Source organism: Epinephelus lanceolatus, chromosome 6, assembly GCF_041903045.1.
Source record: "Epinephelus lanceolatus isolate andai-2023 chromosome 6, ASM4190304v1, whole genome shotgun sequence".
Classification (NCBI taxonomy): Eukaryota; Metazoa; Chordata; class Actinopteri; order Perciformes; family Serranidae; genus Epinephelus; species Epinephelus lanceolatus.
In genome coordinates, this window is record NC_135739.1 from 32,516,305 (window position 1) to 32,539,935 (window position 23,631).

General features: G+C 39.7%; 1 protein-coding gene across 12 annotated transcripts in view; it reads left to right on the forward strand.

Moving 5' to 3' along the window:
* The window catches only part of LOC117253444 (discs large homolog 1-like protein), a 134,605-nt gene extending 112,317 nt beyond the window's left edge, over nucleotides 1–22,288 (forward strand). For 10 of the 12 annotated variants that reach the window (XM_078168978.1, XM_078168980.1, XM_078168981.1 and 7 more), the window contains 10 exons: nucleotides 5,400–5,582; nucleotides 10,338–10,401; nucleotides 11,805–11,820; nucleotides 13,436–13,477; nucleotides 13,959–14,009; nucleotides 14,255–14,356; nucleotides 15,155–15,327; nucleotides 15,418–15,527; nucleotides 16,393–16,484; nucleotides 17,595–22,288. In XM_078168978.1, coding sequence (XP_078025104.1) covers nucleotides 5,400–5,582; nucleotides 10,338–10,401; nucleotides 11,805–11,820; nucleotides 13,436–13,477; nucleotides 13,959–14,009; nucleotides 14,255–14,356; nucleotides 15,155–15,327; nucleotides 15,418–15,527; nucleotides 16,393–16,484; nucleotides 17,595–17,701 — 940 coding nt within the window. In that variant the 3' untranslated portion in view covers nucleotides 17,702–22,288. The remainder of the gene's footprint in view (nucleotides 1–5,399; nucleotides 5,583–10,337; nucleotides 10,402–11,804; nucleotides 11,821–13,435; nucleotides 13,478–13,958; nucleotides 14,010–14,254; nucleotides 14,357–15,154; nucleotides 15,328–15,417; nucleotides 15,528–16,392; nucleotides 16,485–17,594) is intronic. The other 2 variants (XM_078168979.1, XM_078168985.1) reach the window with 1 other exon arrangement.
* Nucleotides 22,289–23,631: the final 1,343 nt, after the last annotated feature.

Genomic DNA, 23,631 nt, shown 5'->3' on the forward strand with positions numbered 1-23,631 from the left:
CTGACTTTTATTCTGGGAATATATCATATTTTATCAACTCTACAATTTGGTAATAGCAAAAGAACATTTAAGAAATTCCTGCATATTAATCACTTACTGTTTTGAAGAGATGGGACCGAGACATTGTTTCAGTCTCAGGTCTTTCTAGTCAAGTCCCAAGTCAAGACTGACAAGTCATAATGAGCTCTTTACCAAATGTCGTTACATTCGCTATTTTAATAACAGAGTAATCATACATTAAATGTACAAAACTCATGAATACTTTTAAAATTTGCACTTATTTTGCCAAAGTTGTTGCGTCACTATCTGTAATTTTCAGCCCACGTTTTGTATACTGCAGTTTGTTTTTTGTTGACCGCCATGGAGTTCTTATATGTGAACAAAAGTATCTTTGATGTAATTTTTTCGAGCTGGCATTCAGTAACGAAACGTAAGTTCCTCATGTTTCTCTCCTGCAACTTGACTGGATGCTGTCATATTGGTTCAAACAAAGTGGATCTGGAGAATAAATTGATTTGTTTTACATTTTTTAAATAATATAGCCTACTTTTCAATCTGTAGTATTCTAAAGTCAAAAGGCTCAAGTGGAAGTGAAGTCACGAGTCATTGATGTTAACCCCCAGGTTGAGTTACAAGTCCTTTCTTTGATTTTGTCAGGTCAGGTCTAAAGTCATCGAATCTGTGACTCATTTTGACTTGAGTTAAGTCATTTGACTAATTTTAAAATGGAGTGCACTTGTGAATTGTTTTTCTAGTCTTCCAACCACTCAAAGCACTTTTACACTGTATGTCACATTCACCCATACACACACACAAACACACACAGTCACACACTGGTGGCCGTGGCTACCATACATGTTGCCACCTGCTACTTACTAACCAATAACACACACACTGGGAACAATTACAATTAAATACTTTCACATGCAGACTGGAGAAGCCAGGGATCTAGCTGCCGGTTTAACGATAAGTGGACGACCCGCTCTACCTCTGAGCCACAGTCAACCCAACTTAAGTCCACACCTCTGCTGCTATTCGGCAGCACTATCACACAGTCCTATTCCAGTGAATCACCCTGCATATTCACCTCTGGACTAAAGTGCATGTATGCAGTAATCTTATATGAGTATTCAGTGAAAAGTTAAACCGCTTGGACAATAGGTTGCTGGCTGTGCAGAAAAAAACGAACATAGTGTTGAAAATTTCCTCAGCACTCAGTGGGATAAGGTGTGAAAGATGAACAGGTGTTCCTGTTACACTCTGCAGTAATTACTGTGTGTTCCTTCACTCGGGTAATTGGATTTCTGGGGTTCCCACTATGGAATTGAAGCGACTGTAATACTGGGAGCTGGTAATTGATTTAGAGTCACACCAACATGTGGCCGTAATAATAAATCCAACGGTGTAACCTGCTTGTTAAAAAATCCATTTGGGATTTGCGGAACTCTTTTTTTCTTACTGTACGTTATATTTCTTTCTTGATGAAATAATGAACGAAGGAAAGTTATTTATGTGCTTTCAGCTGACAGCTGCCCTTTACTGTATGTGTGCATCCACTAATGTAAATACAGCCCTGCCCCTCATGCTTACAGTATTTCTTGTAACCTTTCACATGCTGCCTTTTTAGAGCATTTCACATTATTGTACATAAATCTTCATGAATTCAAAGGGCAAAGGTAAACTGCAGTACACTTTGGCTGTCGGTTGTGCAAACACAGCAAACATATATGATATAAATTACCACAGGTATATTTCCACAGGTTAACACACACAAAGGGATAAGACCCATTCAAACAATCACACTGCAGCACATGCTGTGTGTTCGTTCACTTGAGTAATTACATTTTAGAAGTTCCCACACAGGAATTAAACTGACTGTAGTACTGAGAGCAGGTAATTGATTTAGAGTCACATTTAAATAGCTGCGGCCCTAATAATACTACACACCATCCATCAGTGTAACCTGGTTGTTGCAAAATCATTTGGTATGTGTGGAATTCTCAAAATGAGAGCAGTTTGTTTTTTATTCTATATTTTCTGCTATAAGGTTATTTATACACTCACATGTGACAGCTGCCCTTTACTTACTGTTGCATGTGTTTGTGGACCCACTAATGCAAATGCAATCCTGCACTTCACATGTCCAATATATCCCGTAACCTTTCACATGCCGTCTCCCTCTCTGATGTCCATTACTATTTTAAATCATTTTAATTTCTTATGATGGTATGGAAACATCTCTAAATGTCTCAGTAAGTTGTGCAGCTGTTGTAGAGCTACCACTGCTACCATTTGATATTCTAGCTCATGGCAGAATACATTTTCCTTTTACACATTTTCACTCATATATTATATTTATAAATTTTAAGAAGCCACGACAATTGTAGATTAAGATTTGATTTATTTTGATAACACTAATTAATTTCCAAATAATTTTCCCAGAAGCTTCCTGGATAGATGCATGTAATATGCAGTGTTTTAACTATAGTAGTTACATTCATTAAAGTAAATTACAAAATAAATGTAATTGTTGTAACAGTTACTGAGAGAAAAAAAGTGATTAAATTACAGTTACCAGTTAAAATGTTGGTTATTACAAAGGGGTTAAATTAAAAGATATTCTTTTTGGTACAACGTTGATATAACATTCATTCTGTTTCTTTTTTTGGCTATTTGGCTATTTCTGGGCATATTTCAGGTTTAAAGTTTAAAACATTTGTTAAAAAAATCAGAAAGCAATCTGATATAAAAATGTACATTACTTTGATTAAGTTATTAAGTAGTGGTTGTATGACTTATTAAATTTTTAACAGAAGGCCCGCCTCTCAGATCATCTGATTGGACAATGGGAAAATGAGATGAGAAAAAAGACAATGGATGGGGCACTCTTTCACTCTTTGTTGAAGTTTTTTCAACTGGAGGAGTTCAAAAATGCCAGGAGAGTGTAGAAATGCCAGGTGTGTCGCAACACAAAAACCACAAGCAAAAAGCTTAATTCTCATTTAGCAACAATTACAGAAAGCCACCTAAATTGCTTTCTGTGTGATTGGGGCCTAAATTGTAATATGTAACCTATTACATTTCAAAACTCTACTCAACTCAACTCAACTTTATTTATATAGCACTTAACACACAACACCGTTGATCCAGAGGGCTCAACATCATACACAGAGGAAAACAAAAAGTAAAAGAAGAGAGCAAACAAGAGAAAAAGAATATTATAATCAAAGATAATAGTACAATTAGAATAAGGTGCAATAAAAACCTGTTAAGGATAATAGTATTAATAAAAGCACAAATAAGGCACAGACTTCAGTTTAAAAACTTGGGGTGGTTGGCTTAGGCACAATCAAAGGCGGCGGAATACAGCTAAGTTTTTAAATGACTTTTAAAAATCTCAATGGTGGGGGAGAACCAGATGGGAGGAGGAGGAGAATTCCACAATTTTGAGGCAGCGATAGAGAAACTCCTGTCCCCATAACACTTAGTCCTAGATCTCGGGACTGATGAATACCTTTGATCGGAGCATCTTAGCTCTCTGGCTGTAGGAGGGGGCGAGACCCCAAAAGTAACCCTCCAAGTACTGGTTATTTGGTACTAATAGAGACTTAGCTCACATTACCTTCAGACTTTTTGTCAGAGGACAGCGGGGATACTAAACATGGAAAATGTGTCTACAAGCAAACATACAATTTAAACAGATGTAAAGAGTCTTGCAAGAAGTTTCCAATGATGAATTATTGATTAATGAATATTTACTTGGATTTAAAAAGAGCATTTCTTTCAAGGAAATTCCTCTTAAAAATCAATTTTAAACTCAACACAACTAACTTAAGTACAGTCTGCAGTTTCATAACTTTGAGCAAGTTTCAGCAAGTGCCCCAAAACAGAATATGTTCACGTTTAAGTGACAAAATCGAAGTTTGGCAATATCACCAAGCATGTCTCAAAGGGCTGTACAAATAATAATTTTAATTTTAAATTCAAATTCCAATAACACAAATCACAATTTGCTTCAGAGGGCTTTAAAACACATGACGTATAGAGGGAAGTCTGTGTAGGGAGGAGTTCAGAGTTGATAGATGGGTAAACACAACACAGGACTTCATGGAAACCACTGTTTGTTTCCTGTTTCCAACCAATGGTCAGTGTTGTTTTTAAGCAAGCAAGACCACAATCATTCCATAACCTTGACTACAAGGTTTTTATTGTTACCATGACATTAAAGCTCCCCAAACCTCGGGGAAGTCTTCAGTTTCGCCCAAACCACAATCTTACCCTAACCCAATACCAAGTTGTTTTTCTGTCCAAACCAAATCTTAACCACAGTGGTGTCACATTCAACAGTGATGTGTGACGGTTTTGAAAGGCACAGATAAACAAACATCATATTTTGTTGTGAAATTTTGAGAACTTGTTGCTATTATTTCCATGTAATTAGTTCCAAACACATTTTTTCCAGCAATCTTTAAAGAAACTATAGGAAACAATATCCCTGTAAAATAAATGTTGCCATGGTGGTCCTGGTGCTACATGCAAATACGTCAGATGAGTTTCCACCACTTTGAAAGTAACATTTTAGCAGCCAGCTAAATATATAATGCTGTGTGTGGAAGTCTTTGTTTTATCATCTTAAATCTAACATCAATAAAACATGTGGTTTTGTTTTTTGGTTCTGATGTCAGACTCTGCGTCTACCTCGCTGTCTGATTTTCTCTCAGTTTCTCCTTCACTGTCTATGTTCTGTTTTATTGATGAAGGCAGTAGGGACTTTAGGGGATGCCGGTTATTTCAGCTCTAGTTCCTTTGCACACACACACACACACACACACACACACACACTTTGCTGGCCTACTTTCCCAGGTCTTTTCCCTCTGGACGGATTTGGAACTCTGTGGTCACCGTTCAGACACACACAACATACACACACAAATAGACTGACATGCATGCAGACAGATGTGTACGATTGCACACACACACACACACACACAGGCAGGCACAGACAAGGTCATAAATGAATAGTGGAGAAAAGCAGTCCTCAGCTGTTTTGGCTCTTATTTACTACAACATGTCTGTCTGTCTGTCTCTTTGTCTTGTTTTGTCAGTTTAGTGTGTTTGTTGTGTGGATGCCGAGCTCTTGTCAAAAGTATTTTTTTTCTAAATTGGAATGAAGAACAAATTTTAGGGATAATATTTTATTATTTCTAACTGCAAAATGTGTGTTAATTTCATATTTAAGAGAATGCAAAATAAGAAGCATTTAATCATCCGTGTCACTAAATGAATGACTCATCAGTCTGATTCTGTCTCCTCTAGCAGATCGTAATATAACACTGTAATTGTGTTTTTAACTAAATGTTTGTAAAATGAAATTGTTTCTTTTCTCTGTCCGTCTGCAGAGCGTTGTTTGACTACGATGGAAGTGCGTCAGATCTGAGCGCGCCCAATCAGGCCCTGCCATTTCATTTCGGGGATGTCCTGCATGTTAGCAGCGCCAGCGAAGAGGAATGGTGGCCCGCCCGTCACCTCAGCCCCCCGCCTCCAAACTGCCCTGAAGTCGGAGTCATCCCCAGCCGCAGGAGGTCAGACTTCAAAGGGTTTGGGTCGGGAGTGGGCAGCTCATTTTATTGATTGGAGTCTGTGAAGCTAGTTCAGTCAGTCGACTCCAGCCTGACTCCTCTCACTGCATCAAAGAGTTTACCTGCTGTACCTGTTAATCATGACTGAGGCTGTCATGGCGCTGCTTACTGTCACTCACCGCTACTGCTGCTGCTGCTCTTCATAAAGTTTATTAAGTAGTGCCACCTCCACCCTAGAACCCACTTGTAGGGCAGTTTACTATCCTTCTTCCTCACTTCCTGCCGTCCTGAGCTCAGTGAGAGATCAACAAGGTCAGAGCCTCAATGCCAAACATCAGTGCTGTACATTCTCTATAGTCACATGATTCATTTTACATGAGTTGCTCTTCATCTCCTCCAGTTAATCTTTCCCTTTTCATCCTTTTCCTCCTTCTCTCCTCCTTGTGTCCCTTTCTTCACCTCCTCTCCCCTACTCCCCTCCTCTCATCCTCATCCACTCCCAATTTTTCTGCTCCTTCACTTTCTCTACTTCTCCTCATCTCTTCCTGTCTTTCCTCCTTGTCTAGTCTTCCTTTTTCTCTTCCTCTTTCTGTTTCACCTGCTCCTCCTGACCCATCTCTACTCTTCACTCCTCGTTACATTCTTCTCCCTCTCTTCTTTTTGTCTTCTCCTGTTCTTGCCTCCTCGTCCCCTTTTTCCTCTCCTTGTTCTCTCTTCTCGTATCTCCCTGTCCTCTCCTCATCATCTTCCTTCTTGACCTTCTCTTCATTTTACCTGCCCCTCTACTCCCTTTCTCTTCTCCTTGTACTCTCCTTCATCTTTTTTTCTCTTCTTCTCATCTTCACCTGTCCTTGCCTCCTCGTCCCTTCTTCCTTCTCCTCTCTTCAGTGGTTTCACCAGCGCCTCTTACTCTCCTTCCCTCATCCCCATCCTCTCCCCTCATAATTTTCTCTTCTCCTTTTCTCCTTTTTTTTCCTCTTTATACTCTTCTTGTTTCCTCCTGTCCTCTCCTCCTTATCTCCTGATCTCCTCCTCCTTTTCCCTTTCTGTTTCACCTGTCCCTCCTCTCCCTCCTCTACACCTTTTCTCTCCTCCATGTGTCATCTCCTCCTTTCCTCATCTTCACCTGTCCTCACCTGCTCATCCCTTTTTCCTTCTCCTCTACTCATCTGTTTCACCTGCTCCTGTTCCTTTCCTTCCCTCATCCTCTCCTCTCCTTATCTTCTCCTTCTTTTCTCCTCTTCTTTTCCTCTTCCTTTCATATCCTCCTGCCCTCTCCTCCTGGTCCCCTCGTCCTTCTCCTCTCTCTGTTTCGCCAGCCCTTCCTCCTCTCCTTCCCTCCTCCCCCTCCTCTACTCCCTTCCTCCCTCCTTGTACTCTTCTCCCTCTACTCACCTCATGTCCTCCTATTCTTGCGTCCGTGTCCCCTCTTCCTTCTCCTCCCACTCTCCACTGCTGTCTCACCTGCTCTTCCTCTCCATCCCTCACACCCACCCTCTTCTTTTTTCCTGTTTTCTCCCCCTCTTCGTGTTTCTTCCCATCTTCTCTTCCTCTTTCTTCTTCTCTCCTTGTCTCCCCTGTGCTCTCACCTTCTCTCCTCTTCCTTTATCTCCTTTTTCTCCTGTTTCACCTGCTCCTCCTCCTCTCCTTCCATCCTCTCCCTCCTCTGCTCCCGTTTTGTCATCTTTGTTCTCTTCCTCCTCTTCTCTTCATCTCCTCCTCCTTCTTCTCTGTCTGTTTCACCTGCACCTCCTCCCCTTGCCTCCTGCCCTCCCTCTGCTCCTCTTTTTCCAGTCCAGCACAGCTATCAGCAGCGGAGAGTTTCAGATTGGTTTCAGCTTACGTCGGTGTGTCATTTTGCTGCTGGCTCATAACACTGCAAACATCATCATTATGTAGAATCTGCTGAATGTAAACCTGTAGGCCAAACTCCTTCCTCTCGCCTCCTCTTTGTCTCCCAGCGGAGGAGGTGGCAGACAGATGTTGATAGGTTTCCGAGGTGGGAAGGGGAGACAATATAGAAGTCTTGTTACCATCTCTGACAGAGCGAGAGAGGTGATGAGGATGGAGTGGTGTGGGAAGTGAGGGAGTGTAAGATGACAGTGAAAGAGGGATTAGGGCTGTAAGGATGAGTGGGAGTGAGCAAATGAAACATAGGATGGATGGATGGATGGATGTAGAGATTGTCACACAGGTTTAGATGGTGGGGTATTAATAGTTGCAGGTGTTAGAATAGAGGCTGGGTGTTAGAGGCAGGCGCATTAGGGGTAATAGAATAACTGAGTTGTAGAGAAAAACTAATCTAACTTTACTTATTATAGAAAAGTATTAAAGAGGATTTTTGAGTGCAGCCACCAGAGGTTTGGATATTAGTAGAGGGAGCATTAAATACAGAATATTATAATATAGGTGTGAAAGCTGTGGGAGGAGAGTGTTGATCAATTATTGATTATTAGAGGCTGGTGTGATATGAGGTCTAATATGTGAAGTTAATTAGGATAAGAAGCAGCTTTTTTGATAAGGGCTGTCGTCTGATCTCAACACGTGTCCTGTCTGGCCCTCCTCCTCCTCCTCCTGTCCTCCTTCTTCCTCGCCTTCTCCCCCTTTTCTCCTCTCATAATCTCCTCCCGTGTATCTTCTCCTCCTCCTTTCTCCCTCAGTCTCACTGCCTTCTTCTTCTGCTACTCTTTCTGGTCCACCTACTCCTCCTCCTCTCCACCGTTTCTCTGCCTCCTCTCTCACTCCACCACTTCTCTATTCCTTCTCTGCCTCTCCCCCACCTTTACTCCTTCCTCTTTCTCTCTTCTGCCTCTCCTCCTTATCTCCTCTTCCTCTCCTCCTCTCCCACACCTTTTATCCCTCCTCTCTCTCTCTCTCTTCTGCCTCTCTTCATCTCCTCTTCCTATCCCCTCCTCTCCTTGCTTTGCAGTTGCCTTCTCCTCATCCCTCCTCCTTCTAACCCCCCTTTTTCTCCTCTCCTCATCATCTACTCTTTCTTTCCTCCTCCTTTCTCACCCCGCCTCCTCTCTTGTCTCACAGTTGCTTTCTCCCCTGTCCTCTACTTATTCTAATCCTCCCATTCCCCTTCTTTCTTCTCTCCTCATCCCCTCTTCCTCTCTTCCTCCTTTCTCCTCCCACTCCTCTCCATCTCACAGTTGGCTTCTCCCCTATCTGCTCCTCCTCCTAATCCTCTCATGGTCTTCATTCCTTTCCTCCTTTTCTCCTCTTCCTCTCCTTCTCCTCCCCCTCTGCCCTCCTCTACTGCCTTCTCCCCCATCTTCTTCTTCTTCTACTAATCTTCCTTCTCCCCCTTTTTCTTGTCCTTTCCCTTCTTTTCTTTCTCACTCACCTGCTCCTCGTACTCTCCTTCCCACCTCTTCCTTCTTTCCTCTCCTCCGCTCACCTCACCTCCCCTCCCCTCCCCTCTCCTGTCCTTCTCAAGTAATACCCACTGAGTTTTGCTGTAAAATCACATTGTAATCATGTTATTTGAAGGAATAAAAAAAGAGGAGAGAGAGGAGGAGACTACAGAAACACAGCTCATGTGCCAATGTACTAATGTATACATGCTCACATGAAGTTATTGTTGGGTGTTAAGGCCTTTCAGAGCCGAGCTGTCATCAAGGATTAAAACCGAAGAAAAGCCTGCGGTATAACATTGTTCCTTTAGTTGTTATTATAATTTCTGCTGAGGACCTCGATGCTGCTGGTCTGTTTTCGATGACGGTTCTTTGGCTGTTTACAGACATTAGGAGGGTAAAAGCTGCATTATTCAAGATGTTGTATAAAAACACATCTGGCTCTTCAGCCTAAATTATAAAAATGAGGCTTCAACAGAGAAACAGGTCCCTGAGCTGAGACACTGGAGGTTCACCTTATTTGAAATTCCAGTGTTGAATGTGATCACCAGCAGGAAATGGTCCTGCACAGGAAGTGACAAATCTAAATTTAAACTAAGCAGAAAAAAGTGTCTCAGCAAGCAGAACCTCTGTGAGGAGAGTGTGTCTTTTCTTCCCCGAAACTGAAGTATTTTGGTTTTGTCTTACTCTTATCCTTTTGTATTTGTTATAAGGTAATCACTTTCAGATCAGTGCACATGAAGCTATCTTCTTTTTACTATCAAGTTACATAATACCTGGATGTTAAAGTCAACACAATTCAATCTGCTCACTACTATTCAAAAATCCCATAATCTCATAGTGCTGCACAAACAAGATACATCCAAAAATACATGAAATATAGTAATCTACCAAACTAACTTTTTAAAAAATGAATGCATTCATTGTGTAAGTTCTAAATGTGAAAAGATCTGAGTGTGATATTAAAGTGATTCTACAGTTTCAGGGTAGTTTGAAGATGATGATACTGTGATAACAGGTTTGATCTCCCAGACATGAGAGGAGATCAAATAGAGTTCACATTCTTTTGGTTAAAGCTTCATTATTTCACCCTGAACAATTACTATTTCTTAGGCTGTATCTCACTAAATGCAATGAAGTAATAAATACTGTCTGACATGCTGGAAGAAAGTCTCATAATTGATGTCTGATTTGTTTCTGAAATATCCTTCACAAGAAATCTTTCCCTGTTTCCCTACTAAACACCATCTCCTGTGCAAAAGAACATATTTTTAAACTTAGTCTGAAAAGCGAGCGATTCAAACCGAGGGTACAGAAAGTAAATTCAGATCATTTCGTTTGCGTCTGTCCTCTCTCAGCATTTCACTTAATGTTTTTCCCCTGTCCTTCAATCTCACAGGGCAGAGAAGAAGGAGAGGTCGAGGTTAAAGACGGTCAGAGTGACAAGGTCTCAGGACAGATCGGTGAGTAGCAACAGTTTTTATATAAAGCATATATGTTTGGTACTTAAAAATGTAATCTTGGTGTTGATGCACTAACCACCATTAGGTTCATTATTAAAGGTTGTTGCCGAGATTAAACTATTTATAAGAGATGCTCCTATTCCCCTGTGTGTCAGACATTCTCTAAAACAGCGACATAACAATATAAAGCATGAACACAGTGTGAAACTCTTAAAAACAGCTTTCCAATGAGCTCCAGTCCTCAAATGTAAACTCAAATGACAATGTGTTGAGTTGCTGTTGGACCAGGTGCTGAACAAGTTTTGACTTTGTGTTATTCGAGGAGCAAAGTGTTTTTCCACCTGTCCACTCAATTGTATATATTTGTGCTGTTAATAAAATCAGATTAGAAACAATACTTCCACGCAGAAATGTTAAACCTGTTTACCATTTATTATCTAAGTGACGAAACAACTAAAGAAATGGAAAATTAATTTAACAGGTTTAAAAGAAACTTACATTTCAATAGTTGGGTAAGGCAACATTACTGTACATCACATTTCATATGTAGGTGAGTGCTTTGTGTAAGTCATTGAGACTAAATATTGAAAAAATTGACTAAAAATTGATGAGTCAAAGAAAGAGTCGACCTAATATGTTTTGTCAGTGACAGCCAGAACACCTGTTAATAGGAAAAGCGTAGACAGGTTATCAATTAGAGGCTAATTAAAAGTACACAAACTAGCTTCGTAGTTTGATATTTGTGATTTAGAAAGTTTGCAGTCTGAGTTCACAGGCGAGACCACGACGAGACTTTAATCACACTTCACACAGCGTGATGATGAGGGCTGACACACGAGTCTAACACAAGCTATTGATATCACTGTGTTGTCAGCTCGCTCTCTGTTTTCCCTCACACTGTGTGAATCAGCAAGTCGGCAATCAGCAAGTCTGCACAGTGAAGAGCTGATAATTAAAAATGTTCACACAAACACACACACATACTGTATCCCCTGGCTTCATGCTTTGAAAAAGACTGCAAATTAGTCTTGCGTGTGGCGTCGGTGGCTTAGTGGTAGAGCAGGTGTCCCATGTACAAGGCTGTTGCCGCAGCAGCCCGGGTTCGACTCCAGCCTGTGGCCCTTTGCTGCATGTCACTCCCCTTTCACACGTGTCTGTCCTATGAAATAAAGGCTAAAAAATGTATTTAAAAAAAAATTAGTCTTGCGTACTCAAACTGTGTGTGTGTGTGTGTGTGTGTGTGTGTGTGTGTACATGTATTACTCATGTTGTGGGGACATAAATCTGTTTACACTTGCATTCCTTATGGGGACAAAAGGTTGGGGCTCCTGCTGGTAAGCCAAGATACTGTTATGATCATCTTCAGTATGAATAATGGTCTGTCTTTCTCTTTCTCTCTGCAGGATCAGGATGATAAAGGTAGGTATTCTCTCCATCAGTGACACCTGCTGGTCAGTATATGTAACCAGCTTAGACGCTACTGTACCTTTCACTTCCAGAGTGAGAAAACAGGGGTTTTGAAATGGACAGTAACATTATTTGAATCCATAAGGCAAGTAAAGTTATAATACCATAGTTTAAAAATACTCTGTTATGTAAAAGTCCTGTATTAGCAACTGGAGGTGTGGAGTTTATATAAGTAGGCATTTACATGGGCGTTGGTTCAACAAAAGTCAAGGTATGGCAATGTCGCATTACCTCATGGAATTATGGTGCTACTGAAGAATGTTTTAAACACCCAAATAGCTCTCTCTGATATCCACAATGCAAAATGTTTGCATGTAATGTGAGAGTTAGAGAGAGTAGTGAAAACACCTTTGTTCGTATCTTTTCTTGCACATATTCCAGCACCACGGACAGAGAACGGAGATGTTATTATCATTAGAAATGCATTGAATTGGGTGCTTATTTTTTTGTAGGCAACTAAGGGGTGTTTAAACCATAGCAGAACCTAAGGCTAATTTGGCACAAAATAAACAAATTAATTACAATTTTAAAGTATGGGACCCGACTACATTTGAATTAATTGGTTAAAGAAGAGGAAAAAAAACTCGCAGACATCATTAGTATAGGCTGTTGGGTACTTATCTAAGGCAGCTGGGAAGATTTTTTCCATCACACAACTTCATAAATTACGTGGAATCAACAACATTATTCACTGACACTTATATTCACTATTATCAACCTATCAGAGATCTATAGACAAATAGTCAGCAATAGTGTGATTGTACTAATACATGCACACAATGACCGTAACTAATGCATAATGTGATCACAACCACACACACACATTCAAACACTCAAAACTTGTAATAGGCTATGTGTCTTAATTTACCCACTTTACAATGAAATTAGTTTCTTATTTTATGTTATTTATTTATTTATTTTTAAACGTGATACCAGGGTAAGGCAGCTGCCATGTCTTGCCTTACGCAGTTGAAGCTTGTGGGAATGTAGGAGGCAAGAGGTCTAATGAGAGATCGTATTTAGATACATGATGGTACCGGTGCTGCTTTGATTTTGACCATACTGTTTTCTCTCACAAGTCCCCAAACTCAGTTTAATAGGAAATCAGTGAAGTACCCCTTCAAAATTTCTCCTTTATTTATTTTAGGAAAATAATATTTCAAGCCCAAATGGGCTGTATTTCAGAGGAATTCTCTTGACTCTGCTTTACCGTTATTAATGTGAGTAAGCTGAAAATTTAAAGGTAGCTACATTTAACTGTGTTGTCTTTTGGAAGCTGTTATTTTCAGGTGTCTACATACTTTTGGCTATGCCCTGTAGAATTTGCTAGAGATTGTATAATGCTGGTATAGGCTCCGGCCTGCTGCTCACCCCAACAGGATAAGCAAATATAGAAAATGGATGGATAGAATGATATCATGTGGCGGATGGTTTCTGTTATAAGTGAAGGTGTGTCGTTGGTTGTTTGACATTGAAACTTTGCAAGTTTGTGTGTGTGCGTGTGTGTCTGTATCTGTGTGTTTGTATGTGTGTGTGTTGCTGACTCTGACCTGTCTTGTCCTTCCAGAGCTGGTAACCTCTGGCACCAGCGATAGTGAGAGTAGTTCCTGTAAGTCTAGACCCTCCTCTGTCTCTTTCTCTCTGTCCTTCCTTCTTTCTTTCGTTCTCTCTCCAAAAGTCTTTTTACTCTCTCTCTCTCTCTCTCTCTCTCTCTCTCTCTCTCTCTCTCTCTCTGTCTCTCTCTCTCTTTCACTCTCTCTCTCTCTCTCTTCTTTCTTTGCTCGTTCTTGTTCAGTTTTATTTTGATTTGTGTGAGTGTGTTTCTCTGTGTGTGCTTGTGTTTTTGTGTGTTGTGATTCTCGTGTTCGTATGTGCATGTGAGTGTGTGTGTGTGTGTGTGTGTGTGTGTGTGTGTGTGTGTGTGTGTGAGTGAGTGTACAAGTTACCTTTCTCTGCTTCTCCAGCCTGCTTTTCCAGAGCTGTTGAAGAAGTTAAGCCCAAAAGTAGAAAAGGGTTGGTTGTGTTTTGTTGTCAGTAATCCCACCCGCTGTGTCTCTAAACGTGTCCATCATTTCTCTTTGTGTCATCAGCTGGCCAAGAGGAGACCCTCCTCACCTACCAACCTGTCATGCAGCAGGAAGGTCAGTGCTTAACGTCATGTCATCTTTTAATTCTAGTTTCCTCAAGGTTCATTCATTTTCTTTTTTATGTCATTTTGTCTTGTGAAATTTGGTTATTGGAGGTATTCATCGGCATAAACACAAATTATTAGTTTAATATAAGTTTTGTAATTTGTATTATTTTCAAGTTTAGGCAATGCATAATTGAAATTACTTAGTGTGTCTTGTGTGTTTGTATCAACCTGGTTCTGTTTGTCATATCCCAGTTAATTACACGCGGCCAGTCATTGTGCTTGGACCAATGAAAGATCGGGTCAATGATGACCTCATCTCAGAGTTCCCTGACAAGTTTGGCTCCTGTGTCCCACGTGAGTGTTTTAATTTTGTGAGAAATCTCACCAGGGTCCTCTTAAATAATAATTAGATAATGGAACTTTGTACACAAGGCAAAAACACATTATGAAAATTGTAAAATCATGTTAATGATCCTGTAATGAAAGCTGCCATAAAATAAAGTGTACATTTTTTTGTAATATACTTTTCGCTACAATTTTATGTATTCACTAGAGAAAGTTAACTAAAAGTAAATGTTACAGTTGGTTATGCAGGGCAACAAGTATAGGACCCAAACACAGACAGAGGAGGCAGCTGAATGACTTGGTTGATTTTATTGGTGAATTAACTTACAAGCATATAAGTTAGACAAGCAAGTAACAGGCACACAGGTAGGTACAGGTAAACATACAGATAATAGATGCTTGAACTTAAAAACGCAAAGCAGGAAACCAACAGAACAACTAGGATGCAAGGGGTGAATGAAAATGGGCTGGTTAAATATCAAATAGTTTGAATCCTCAAAACTGGTTTGACCTCAAATGTTCTTTCATCCAATCTGCAAAAAAAATCTAAGGTGTAAATATGTAATAAAACATGTACCTGATGTGGCTATAAAGTTGTATGTTTGGTTCAAATACCTCAACATTTAAAGCCTAACCTAATTTTTGACCCTTATCAATAAATGGATCTTTTGCAAATCCATACAGCTTGACACATACATAACAGCAAATGCAAAATGTTATAAAACAAACTAACAAAAGGGACCTGATCATGTGCAATTATTTATTATTAAATAATACCTTAATCTGTGTAAAATCTATGACCCTCAGACACAACGCGGCCGCGGCGAGACTACGAGGTAGACGGCAGAGATTACCACTTCATGTCCTCCAGAGAACTCATGGAGCGAGAGATTCAGGAACATAAGTTCATAGAGGCTGGACAGTACAACAACCACCTGTATGGAACCAGCATACAGTCTGTCAAAGAAGTCGCTGACAAGGTGAGTTAAAAAAAAAAAGAGCGATAGAAGAGAGGAGATAAGGTACAAAGGACACAGGACACAGAAACAACTCTTATGTCTCTCTTGCAGGGTAAACACTGTATACTGGATGTATCAGGGAATGCGATAAAGCGTCTCCAGTTGGCAGGCCTCCATCCCATCGCTATCTTCATTAGACCACGCAACGTTGATAACATCCTGTAAGTAATGTAAATATTACCTCACCAAAATGTTGGCTGTGTTGCTTATTTTTAAGCTTTTGACCATATTGCATCTTCCTATGAGCCTAATTCAGTTAACATGGAACTGGAGATGTTCAAATACTCCGGTCCTCTGAGCACTTTTAAGAGCACTCCGTCATGTTGGCCTAAATGTTGAGCATTAATGTTCTTTCTTGTCAAAAACAGTCTGACCACATAGTTCATTTACTAGCCTGTTTTGAAGCTTTTGGCCATATCACATGGTCCTCGTCAGTCGCTTGGCTCTTGAGCTTAACTTTGCAGCACAACATGGATGACAGATCCTAAAAGGGCTCAGGGAATGAACACCTCTAGTTTCATTACAACTGAACAGGCTCCTATCTGCTGATCGGGACAATGTCTTATGGTTGAAAGCTCCATAACAAGCTACTAAATGGACCTTGTGGTGAGATTGTTTTTGTAACATGAAACTGCTGTTTCAAGCTCAAAATTCTGTATGTGATATTGAAATATCCTTTAAATGATATATTATCATGCACTTTAAGCATCATCCTGTAAGCATTATTGGCAGTAGCATTAACAATGTTCTATGAGTATAATGCAAATCTGTTTTGAAGATGAATAATATACATTAAGATCACTAGTTCATACACTGTGGTGAATAAATGAGAATAAACTCATTTATTCACCACAGTGTGTTGGTGCAGTTACAGTGTAATATAAGCTTCTTATCATCATGTCATTTGATCACCACTGAATTTAACAGTGAGGTCAAAGAGGCTGCTGAGGGTTTCATTTCATGTAAAAGATGTTTTAAATTTTTGTAAAGTATCTTGATATTTGAAACTTTTGTTGGTCTCTCCAGAGAGATGAACAAGCGTTTCACTGAGGAGCAGGCGAGGAAGACCTTCGACAGAGCTGTCAAACTGGAGCAGGAGTTCACAGAGTTCTTTACCGGTTAGTTACCAGCACACAAACACATATGTTTGGAGGGTATTTTTAGCCTTTATCTGACAGTCGAGGTGTTGAGAGAGATGTGAAACAGGAGAGACAGAGTTTGGCAACAAAGGTCCCCCAGCTGTAATCAAACTGTGATGTTACAGTTATGTAATATACGCCTTAACCATTAGGCTATCTTGTGTGTTTAATCCATAGAAAAGCAAAAATTTAAACAATTTGCAGTTTTATGTGGAGTTATGTGCTGTGACTCTTGGCAAACAACGGCTAGGCACAGTGACTTCCTGGAGCCTTGTTGTCACAGTGAGACAACCAGCAGAGATGCTGCATTGAAGTCGTGGGCGGGTGGAGCTACTGTTGTTTCTTAAGAAACAGTTGCAGCAGGGAGCTTCTTCCAAACTTTGAACAGAAAAATAAAACATATTAATCATAAGGGGTGTAACAATATCGATCTGAATCAATATATTTATGCAATGATCAATAATCCAATGTCACTGATTAAAAGTGAAAACGTTGATACATAGCATCATCTTTAAAGGTCCAGTGTGTAGGATTTAGGGGGATATATTGGCAGAAGTGGAATATAATATAATAAGTGTTTTCTTCAGTTTATAATCAGCTGAAAATAAGAATCCTTGTTTTTGTTACCCTAGAATGAGCTGTTTATATCTACATAGGGAGCAAGTCAACTTCCACAGAGATCACCATGTTGCACAACCGTGTTTATGCAGTAGCCTAGAACTGACAGACCAAACACTGGCTCTAGATAGAGCCATTCGCGTTTTTGTTTTGGCCACCGTAGTTCGCAGCTCCTCCACAACAAGTCAAACAGTGTCAGAAAAACACTGATCTGTAACATGAAACTGTTTTATTCAGTGTTTCTATTGGTTTAAATCACTGGGGTCCATTTGTTTTGGATCATCACTTTTTTCCCATATAGGAAGCCTGTGTGTAAAGAACAAACACACACTCTAATATACAGGAGTTGACCTTTAAAGGTTACTTCTTCTTTAATGGAGATTTTAATTGCACACACGGTGGGGCAGTGGTGATACTTTTTAGTAAATGTTGTGTTAGGATATTAATTTTTTGCTCCCTCTCTGTCTGCAGCTATCGTCCAAGGCTCATCTCTAGAGGAAGTGTACTCGCAGGTGAAGCAGATCATTGAGGAGCAGTCTGGTCCTTACATCTGGGTGCCCACCAAGGAGCGACTCTGAATAAACATACTATATGATCACACACATCACTCCTTCAACACTTCCTACATCTCTAATTTTCTATTATCAGCCTGCTTCCTCTTTCTCTTGTACACACATTACCACACACACACACACACACACACAGTCACACACGCACACACACACATTTACACAAGCACATAAAGTCGGACGAGGCTGGGACTATCTGGGACTGCGACTTCCTGAAGTGGGAGGGGCTAATGTCTGTCCAGCAGCCTATTGGTGGATCTTCCTACAGCTCAGTTCCTTAATGTTTAAGGAGGTGGTTCAAATCAAGGCGACACGTACCATTATCTGATTTGATTTCATTATTGTTCTTCTTATTGTTGTTGTCGTTGTTGTTTTCATATTAACGAAGGGTAATGCATTCATGTATGGGTTTGTAATGATAATATTGTCACCAAGAGGCAGACTTTTGCACGCTGTAGCTTTAAGAGCATGTTTTTGGGACAAAATCTTGATCTCCCTCCCAGTCTGTCTGTCTGTCTGTCTTTCCTCACGGCATTGCTCCCGTTTAGTCTTTTTCTATCTTTCTCTCATATCTCATCCTTTCCTCCTCCTTTCCCATTTAGACTACAGACTATAGGTATGAGGTGAAAACTTAACGTGCCCCAGCATTTTGGTATCAAGGGCCAAAATAATAGTTTAATGAGACGTAGCACCAAAATAGTCATATGTAAGACGGGAATTCTATGATTGAGACTCTTGTTGATATTATTGTAACAAGCAGAAATTCTCAATCAGAACTCAAGTAGAAATCTAAATTAGATAGCTTTAAAATAAATAAAGTACAAAGCCTCATAAAGTTTTTTGAGTCCATTTGGAGCCCTGAGCCTGTAATTCTCAAATTTCTGAAAATAATGTTAGGTTCTTTGCAAAAGGTAAAGTTTAAGACATCATTATCAAGCGTCTCACTCTTATTTACAGCAAAGAAAAGAGCAGCTATCAAGTGATCATATGATTAAATAGACATATGCTCAAAGTCTTAACAGCCAATCAGAGATAAGGATTTGCTGAACAGCTTCCCTATTCATTGTTTTTAAAAATACTTGCATTTCAGTCATTGGTATGTTATTCTGCAGAGACTTGTCATTTTAATTATTAAAAAGTTATTTTTATTTGTGTGAAATCCTCAATATATCCAGGTGAAATGAACAGCAATCAATTAAGGGATGGGAATGAAGAACTGGTTCAAATTAAGGACCAGTTCCAACTTGTCTGATCTATCAGAATCGTAAGCCTTTGAGCTTATTAATTCAGTGCTGACATGTTTTTCATCAAACTTGTTTCTGCGTTGCTGGAAACATGCAACAAAGAGGAGTCATGGCGGAGAGGGAGAAACAGTCCAAAATGTGGCTTGATTTCACGAAGACAGACGACAACAGTGCTGCTGTAATTTCTGTATTATTATTATTATTATTATTATTATTATTTCAAGGAAATAAAGGGTGGAAACACCTGCAGCATGCTGAAACATCTGTCTACATAACATGGGATTAAATTCTAGAAATGCAATGTATTTGAGACTCTACACACAAGTGCCACTGGTTCCCAACCAAGAAACACGTCTGTTGTAATCAATAAAAAATCAGCAGAATTGATAATGGTGTTGCTATTAATAGAATCGTATCAAATCCCATCCCTAAATCAATACATTTAGAATGTATGAATATACAAATATGGATTAAATAACTGGCTAAAATGTAAACAAAAGGAAAACCAAACAGCAGCAGGAAAGACATCTTGCTGTTGGTACACCAGAGATAACAAGTGTAATTTAGTGCCACGTTGACAAGTACAGATAATGAAGATGCATGGAAGGTAACTGCAAACAAAATCAGTGACAGGTTTATCTTTGTTGTTTGCATCCTAATAAACACAGAAACAAAGACGAAAACATGGCGTAGAATTCTATTACATGTTTAAATCCAATGCAGATAATACATGTAAATTCCCCAGTTGGGGAGTATCATATGTCAAAGGAAATTTGATAATAGTTTTCATAACTGAAAAAAGTGAAGGTTTTTAAGTCTAATATTTTATTTTAAGCTGTTTGATAAATACGGGCTCAGATCCTCTGTTAAAAAAAAAAAAATCTATTACGCAAGTCTTTGTCCAACATGGGCTTCTCTGCCTCCTCTCCCCCTCTTCTTCCTCTTCGTCCTCTCTGTCTCATGCCTTCATCTCTCTCCTCCTCTCGTTCTCCACATTCACACTGTGACATTAGTCGAGCACTCCGGCATCAAACAGTGTATCATCTTCTTCATCAACACTATCATCGCGATCATAATCATCAGCATCATCGTTATAGCTTTCCTTCTTACTGTAGATGCACTAATGAGGGCTGGTTTCTTAAAAGCATCTTAGAGTGACAGAATGGATCCCAGTGTTTCGGGTATTTGGATGTGTGATATACTTACTTTTCTTTAAGCTGTCAGTGATTATTATGCTGGTTTCAGAGAGGTCCGGGAACTCTTTATGGTCATATGCGGTATGTCATGCTACTGTTGCATAGGTAAAGACATCAGGTGAACTCCTCTGGTAAATGCTATTGTAAAGACTAACTAATCAACAACATTAGCTCTTTTTGTTACAGTTTTTTTTTGTCATGCTGGATTTACAAGTTTGAGCCTTTAGTCCCAGTGTGCATGAATAACACCTGAATCTGCTCCATTTGTGACCTTAGTGCTCCGGATGCCACTCCATAGATACAGGCACATGGTGGACAATCAAAGCGTTATATTTTTACCTGTTATCCAGCAGTGGGTGTGTTGTAAATGATCATGCAGGTGTCTACGGTCTGCCCAGAGAGATCCAGTTTACTATTCTTTATTTCTTTATTTTGGAAGCACCATTTCTGGCTTTATAGGCGACACAGCAACTTTACAGTGCTTGCTCTGTCATTCACATGACCCTTGATTTGCACGTCTGTTGACTGAGGTGAACACAAGTCACAGAATATTTTAAGCTTTACTTGAACAGAACATAAAAGAGAGAAATCAAATCCCATCATATTGTATTTACATGTGCTTAACTGTTTTAGTAGCCTGAATATTACTATGTGTTTTTTCAAGTGGGCCCCTGTTTAGTTTGAACCATGCATGAGCACAAGGGCAGCATTATTCACATTTTGCCACACTGTGCTATGGCGCTGATTGTCTGTGGGGAAAAAAAACATTTAAAGATCGAGTGTGTAGGATTTACGGGCATCTAAAGGCTGAGGTTGCAGATTGCAACCAACTGTAACCAGTGTCCCACGCATGCAGGAGAACAAGGTGGCCGACGCAAACAATGTGAACCTATCTAGAGCTCGTGTTGGTTTGTCCATTCTGGGCTACTGTAGAAACATGATGGTGCAACATGAGTGGATTCCATGGACAAGTACCTGCTCCTTATGGCTCATTAGTTAGTTCAAGCTAATTAAAAGGTATTTTCAGGTGATTATACACTAAAGAAAACATACTCATATTCTTTTTCTGCCACTATATCCCCCTAAATCCTACACACTGCACCTTTAAATGTTGGTTTAGCTGTGGGCAAACATTTTAACTTTATGGGCAGATAGTTAAAATATGTTGCATCACAAAAATACCATTGAAATCTCAACTGTCAGCTGGATAGCAGGTAAAAAATAACAATTTGGCTTTCCCCTTAAAGCAACTATATTCAATATTTTTATAACAATGTATGAAATGACAATGTGAAAACAATGTGACAATGTGAACAGAGAATTATCAGCCAAATCTACAGCTAACCTCGGCTTTACAGAGCTTCATACCAAGTTTTCAGTTCATTGCTTAGCTGGTTTACTCTCAGCACTAACAGTGTTGGTTTTGGATGCAGCAGGCAGCTGTTTTCAGTTTAAAATTTATAAAATCCCACTGTACGCTGCCTGCTCAGCCTGCTCAGACATAGTGAGCGACTAACTGGTAAATATAGTGGAGCATTTAGCAGCTAAAGAGCCAGATGTTTTGTTCAGGTGTTGGTGGAGACCAAGAACAGAGCTAGAAGAGAGTGAAGTCACAAATGGGGCTTACCTGAAACATGACCTCTGGTGTCGAGTGTGACATTTGAAATATCGAGATGCTTTTGGTAACACAGCCCCTGTATGGACCTTGTCAGCCACCCACTTCCCATCTCCATCCTCAACCCCCGAGGCGAATCCTCCAAGCTGACTGGAGACCAGAGACACACAGAAAGACCGTTCTGTCAACAGAGTAGCTCTTAGATCCAAATAATAAATAGTTTTGACCATACGTGTTTTGAAAGCTTTAATATTTCCTCACAGAATGTCCAGCTAAATTATTTCTTTCCATCTATAATCCTCTATGAATCCTGTAAACCAGTGTTGTTGTCAGTTGACAGAACCGGCCTCTCTGTGTGACTCTGGCTGTGTGTTTTAGCCAGGGGACCATGCCACTGTCTGTTAGAGTAAAGCACCGATGCAAAGAATCTATTACAGAGATGGATCTACAGTATATCTAACATATTATAATATTTATCCCTGCTCTAACTGCCTATTTTGGTACAAAAAAAAATAAAAGTCTTTATTGAGATTTACTGAAATCCCTCGACCGATAACCACAGATGATTATTCTTTTTGCATTGTGGAATGTGTATGAATGTGAATATGATATAATACCTGCAAATATGAATATATTTTCCTTTATTTCACCTCTACTGCAGGTTTGTAGTGGTCTATTGATGCCTTCAGCTTCTTGGTTGGGAAGGTGAAGCATCTGCTGACTCTTTAATGATTTTAAAAATGTCACTTTATTTTTTTTCTCTGCTATGCAATTCATTTTTTGACAATCCTTAGCTAGATAGCAGACAACATTTTTTCCATGAGTACAGCATGCTAACACTCTCAGCTAGTACCTTTTCACTCTCTGCTAATAGCTTCTTGCATATGACATCATACATTGGTGCATTGTCCAGATGGAGGGCAGGCACCCTGAAGGAAGAGACAGCCAACACTGCACAAATGCTCATGATTGTTTACGGCTGTTCCAGTTGACCATATTGGGAAAAAACAAAGGCCACCTTAAACTTTAAATTGTATGGCATAAAGGGGAGAAATAAAAGATTAAAATAAAGAAAAATCTCACTGAAAAATAGCGGCACATGTGGATCAAAAGTCTCCATTTTCAGTCTGGATGGGCAGAGTAGACTAACATCAAACATAAACAGTAAAGCATCTCTAGAGCACAAATGTCTTGTGTTTATTTGAACTAACAACAATCCTTTCCACACCTGGTATATCACCCAAGTTGTGGGAAAATTATTATTATTATTTTTCATTTTGTGCAGCTCACATCCAACATGAGTTTCAGTGATCTGAAGATACCTTCTGCCTGCAGGCTCATCCAGCCATTTTATGTTGTTACTTTGCTCTGTATCCAGTACACACACATGGATTTATCACTTCCTGCCCTCCATCTGAATTTTCATCGCCATAATAGTCAGGTATTTGCACACAAGCTATTAGCATTAAACACAAAGTACAGCTGAGACTGATGTGAATGTCATTAGTTTTGCAGGTGTTTGGTCAAAAAAGTTTGGACAAATTTTGACCTGATGATGGCGCTGGAGGAAAAGTCAGATGACCACCAAAGTTTTTACAATTTATCTTTAAGGGGAAGATGAATATCTGTTCCAGATTGTATGGGAATCCATCCATGAAGTTTGTCACATTTCATTGAAAACCACAAATAAGGACCTCATGGTGGTGCAGGAGGTTAAGTCAGATCATCAAGTCATTAGGGTTCATTCTCTGAGGAACATGAATATCTGTAAAGAATGTCATAGCAATCCATTAGTGGATATTTCTCTCTGGAACAAAGTGCTGGACCAACTAAGCAGTGTCTCCATTCCTGAAGCCAAACCTGCAGCATGGCTAAACATGGCTC